The following is a 4,358-nucleotide window of genomic DNA, read 5'->3' as shown; positions in this document are numbered from 1 at the left end:
AGTCGACATATCTGCAAAAAGGAAAGCTTTTAGAGAATACGCCCAAAAATAATGTTTCCCTGAAAAATGGTATAGATTTTTTTTTTTTTTTTAATCTCCTACACAAATTGATTTGACTGACCAAAAAAATTGGACTGACAAACTCACTCAAAAATAAGGCACACGGACCAAAAATCAGGGGCCCACTAGTAGACTCGAAGATTTTTTGACAATACCTACAAACTTTGACATCCGAGATTTTTCCTTACTTTTTTCCAACATAGAAGCAAGCACAATTTTATCTCTACATCTAGTAAGCTCTGAAGCAAACCCCTCAACATTCCCAGCGCAATACAAAGGACAAAGCATGAGAGTGAGTTTTGATATTGTTGATATTTTTTTGTAGTTCTTTGCTGTAATTTTTTAATCTTAGTTTTATAGTTTATGGTAGGTACTTAGCCTTTCGTTCTTCGTACTTGATTACGATTATTACTTTATTATTAGGTATGATTATTATTTCAAGATCAAAGTATCCACACTGGGGTTATTAGGAGGTGAGGATAGCAAAGATTAGAATAATATCCAAAGAAGAATAACGTCATGAGAATATTCTGAATCACTTTATTATTAGGTATGATTATTATTTCAAGATCAAAGTATCCACACTGGGGTTATTAGGAGGTGAGGATAGCAAAGATTAGAATAATGTCCAAAGAAGAATAACGTCATGAGAATGTTCTGAACCCTTGGACAACAATTATTATTATCTAATTCTTACCATTTACTCCATAAGGCATGAGGTAAGTTTCACGAAATAAATAAATAAATAAATAATAATAATGTGTAACAAGAAATCAGCAGGAGAGCCCTGTCACTAAAAAAGTGCCTAGTTGATTTTTACTTTCTATTACTACAGTTATAGCGAAGCTATACTAAGTAGTAATGAGAAAGTATTGTAATCGGTCTTTTTTATTCTATATGTGATAGGACGCTTCTCAACACAATCACCTAATTTATTCCTTTTTCCTTCCTCTCCCCCCTCTCTTTCCTTCCATCCCTCCTCCCTTCTTCTTATCACTGAATTTATTCCTTTTCCTTCCTCCCTCCCCCCCCTGGAAGAACAAGAATACTTCTAAATTCAAATTCGCGCCAGTATCTTCCGAGGGATTTTTTCAAGTTGTAAGAAAGAAGGGATTTTTTTTATCCCTCACTATCTCAGTTTAAACGCAACTTTGTATGACGTCACGGATCTTTTGTCGGGGAAAAAATCAGCCGGTCGATCGTGGGGAAAACGGGAAATCCAGCAAAATTTTAGAGGTCACTGCCAACTTCTACCATCTCGTTGGTTGAATGATCTGCACTGTTCTTCATTTGCTTTACATCGTCATACACAAAATCATGGCCGAACCCAAGGAAAGAACTTTTCTCATGATCAAGCCCGATGGCGTTCAAAGAGGACTTGTGGGAAACATCATCAAACGCTTTGAAGACAAAGGCTTCAAATTGGTGGCCATGAAATTCGTTTGGGTAAGTTTTTGTGTCAGCTTTTTAGAGAAAAAATCCGGGTGTTGCCGCATGGTATCTTCGGTGCCGGCATATGAGATTAGTGGAAAATTACTGGTAGGCATCACATACAGTACAGTACTTGGCCACTTGAATCTTGAAACATCCGAATGCCCATTGTTTCACATTGATTATGAACTTTTTCCTGCTGAAAGACAATTTTATTGCTTGAATAACTACCTCACAACCTGCAAATTGTTGACAGAAATGGGTATTGTAGCTTTCTAACCACCCAAATGGTACTCTACAAGAGTTCGCTCTTTTCTGACACTTGATGAACTTGATCATTCATTGTCTATGGTTTTGCTTTTTTACAGCCATCCGAAGAACTTCTGAAGCAACACTACTCAGATTTGGCCACCAAACCTTTCTTCCCTGGTCTTGTCAAATACATGTCATCTGGACCTGTTGTTCCTATGGTAAGATAAATATGCAGTATTTTATTCCCCTAGTGTTGGGCTCGGCCGGAGGTGCAACGGCCGCGGCGAGCCCAGAGACGGCCACTGCGGCCTCCAAATAGACCAGACCTCGGCGCTCCGGCCGATCTCTGCGAAAAAGAAAGTAAAAAAGGTGGCCTTTTTCTAAAAATAATAATAATAGCTCACCCCTAAAGGGGATTTAGCTAAAAAAAATAATAGTAATAATAATAATAACTTGAACCAGTCGAAAGTTTTTTTTTTCTTGGGCGAGTGTTTTATGTATTTAGATTTTGTGATCAAAAATTGAACTTGAACTTGTCGAAAGTTTGTTTCTTGGTTTTTCAGTCAAGAAAATGGACGAGTGTTTTATTTGGATTTTGTGATCAAAAATATGGCTTTCTTCTCTTAGTATTCCGTCATACATTGAAAGCAGATTTTGTGATCAAAAATTGAACTTGAACTTGTCGAAAGTTTGTTTCTTGGTTTTTCAGTCAAGAAAATGGACGAGTGTTTTATTTGTATTTTGTGATCAAAAACATGGCTTTCTTCTCTTAGTATTCCGTCATACACAAAAAGACCAATCTGAGGCTTAGGTGTTGGGCTAAACAGCCCTAAAGGATGGGTTAAGCTTCTACGAATGTTAGTATTCCGTCCACCCTTGGTGGGCGATTAAAACGGGACACTTACCTACTGGCTTTTGCCTCAACTGTCCAGCTTTCATTTTCAATCTATAAAAAAGAGAGGGAAAAAAAGATAATCGCTACAAAGCACTGGATGGGCAAGTTCCAAACAGATGACTGAAGATAAGCAACGTTGTGTGTTGTTGGTATCTGGATGAGTGACCGTGTGGAACAACACGTACTGCTCGAGTTTTACTTTCCATCACCAATATGTTTAGGGAACAAGGCATTGAATTTCATCTTTGATGTTAGGGCCGGGATACGCAGGAGTTACAGAGAGAGACGTCCTCAAGATTGTTGGTTCTACGTACTAGAACGACTTGGAATACTATTGAATTTCATCTTTGATGTTAGGGCCGGGATACGCAGGAGTTACAGAGAGAGACGTCCTCAAGATTGTTGGTTCTACGTACTAGAATACTTCTTCTTGTGCGCAGGTTGTACTTCTACAGTTTGGCATGGGAGTGGTAACTTAAAAACAAGGTTAGTTTACCAACCTTGCCTTCCCCAACCCGGTACATAACCACAACCTCACGCTCCGATCAAAGACCATCATCCCCCTTCAGTTGCAGGATCTCCGTCGTGGAAGCCGAGTGTGAGGCCACGGAGAAAAATTGAAATAAATGACTATATTCTTAATCCCCCTTCAGTTGCAGGATCTCCGTCGTGGAAGCCGAGTGTGAGGCCACGGAGAAAAATTGAAATAAATGACTATATTCTTAAAAAATCAGCCTATTTTTTACAATGTAAGGCGCACACTAGTGAAAAATTAGCCTCTTATCTTTTGCAATGTAAGGCGCACATGGTGCAGGTATCTTTTACAATGTAAGGCGCACACTAGTGAAAAATTAGCCTCTTATCTTTTGCAATGTAAGGCGCACATGGTGCAGGATGTACACTGTACAATGTACACTAGTGAAACTCGTTTCACTAGTGTACATCCTGCACCATGCATAAATTTCTCTGCTTGATACTCGAATTATTGTGATCTACATGTTTACTATTGTAAGTTTTATTTCTAAAGTATTTTTGATTTTAAGTTTTGTAAAAAGGTATGTAGGTATCTACTGATGATTGGTGCTATGAGCTAGAAATATTTTGCAATCTCTTTCTCTAAATGAAAAGGGAATAATTAAAATTTTTAAGTGGTGCTGTATGTCCTTAAGCATGCTAAAACCATTTCTAGGAGTACTTTTTCTAATAAGTTCATGTAAAAATTGAATGTCCTTGTTTCAGTAGTTACCTACATATGTATTGTAATATTTACAAGCTCAAATTGATGAAAACCCAAGTCATCTTGTACAGATTGCCCTTTATTTTTCACCCCAAGTTCATTATGAACATTTGAGCTTGAGCACACATTCTTTTGACCTTTACAAAACATGTGATGTCAACTTTATACTCCCTAGGGTCTTTAACTTAAATTTAATTTCCAAGAAAGAATGAGAACAAGTCATTGAAATTTTAGATTTCATTTTATTTTAAACAAAATAAAAAAAGGTATGCACTTGATAAATAAAAAATATCACAAAGGAAAATAGGAATGAGAAACTAAAACAAAAATCAAACATGTGAGAATTAAATTCTAATCACCAGATCATACTGGGGGGTTATTCCTATGTGAGTAACAGATTCAATGATTTCAACTACTTGGGCATTATTTCCAAATTCTGATAAATATTTACAAACAATACACAAGAGAAAGAAACCTATACAG

The 4,358-nt window shown here is 37.0% G+C and overlaps 1 protein-coding gene and 1 long non-coding RNA gene across 2 annotated transcripts; both read left to right on the top strand.

The window, feature by feature from the left end:
- Positions 1-1,241: 1,241 nt before the first annotated feature.
- LOC103518886 (nucleoside diphosphate kinase-like) lies at positions 1,242-1,961 on the top strand (the record flags this gene model as incomplete). The annotated part of the gene is given in 2 exon segments (XM_008483968.3): positions 1,242-1,506; positions 1,860-1,961. Coding segments are annotated over 2 exon segments (279 nt in total), but the record flags the coding sequence as incomplete, so codon positions are not given.
- A 1,336-nt stretch (positions 1,962-3,297) lies between these two features.
- Positions 3,298-3,793, top strand: LOC113471423. Its single transcript, XR_003394128.1, has 2 exons — positions 3,298-3,452; positions 3,532-3,793. It is a non-coding gene; the product is annotated as an uncharacterized LOC113471423 (long non-coding RNA).
- Positions 3,794-4,358: the final 565 nt, after the last annotated feature.

This window comes from Diaphorina citri, unplaced genomic scaffold, assembly GCF_000475195.1.
Source record: "Diaphorina citri unplaced genomic scaffold, Diaci psyllid genome assembly version 1.1 scaffold2415, whole genome shotgun sequence".
NCBI lineage: Eukaryota > Metazoa > Arthropoda > Insecta > Hemiptera > Psyllidae > Diaphorina > Diaphorina citri.
Note: the sequence above shows the minus strand (reverse complement) of the source record. Positions and strands in the feature narration are given on the sequence as shown.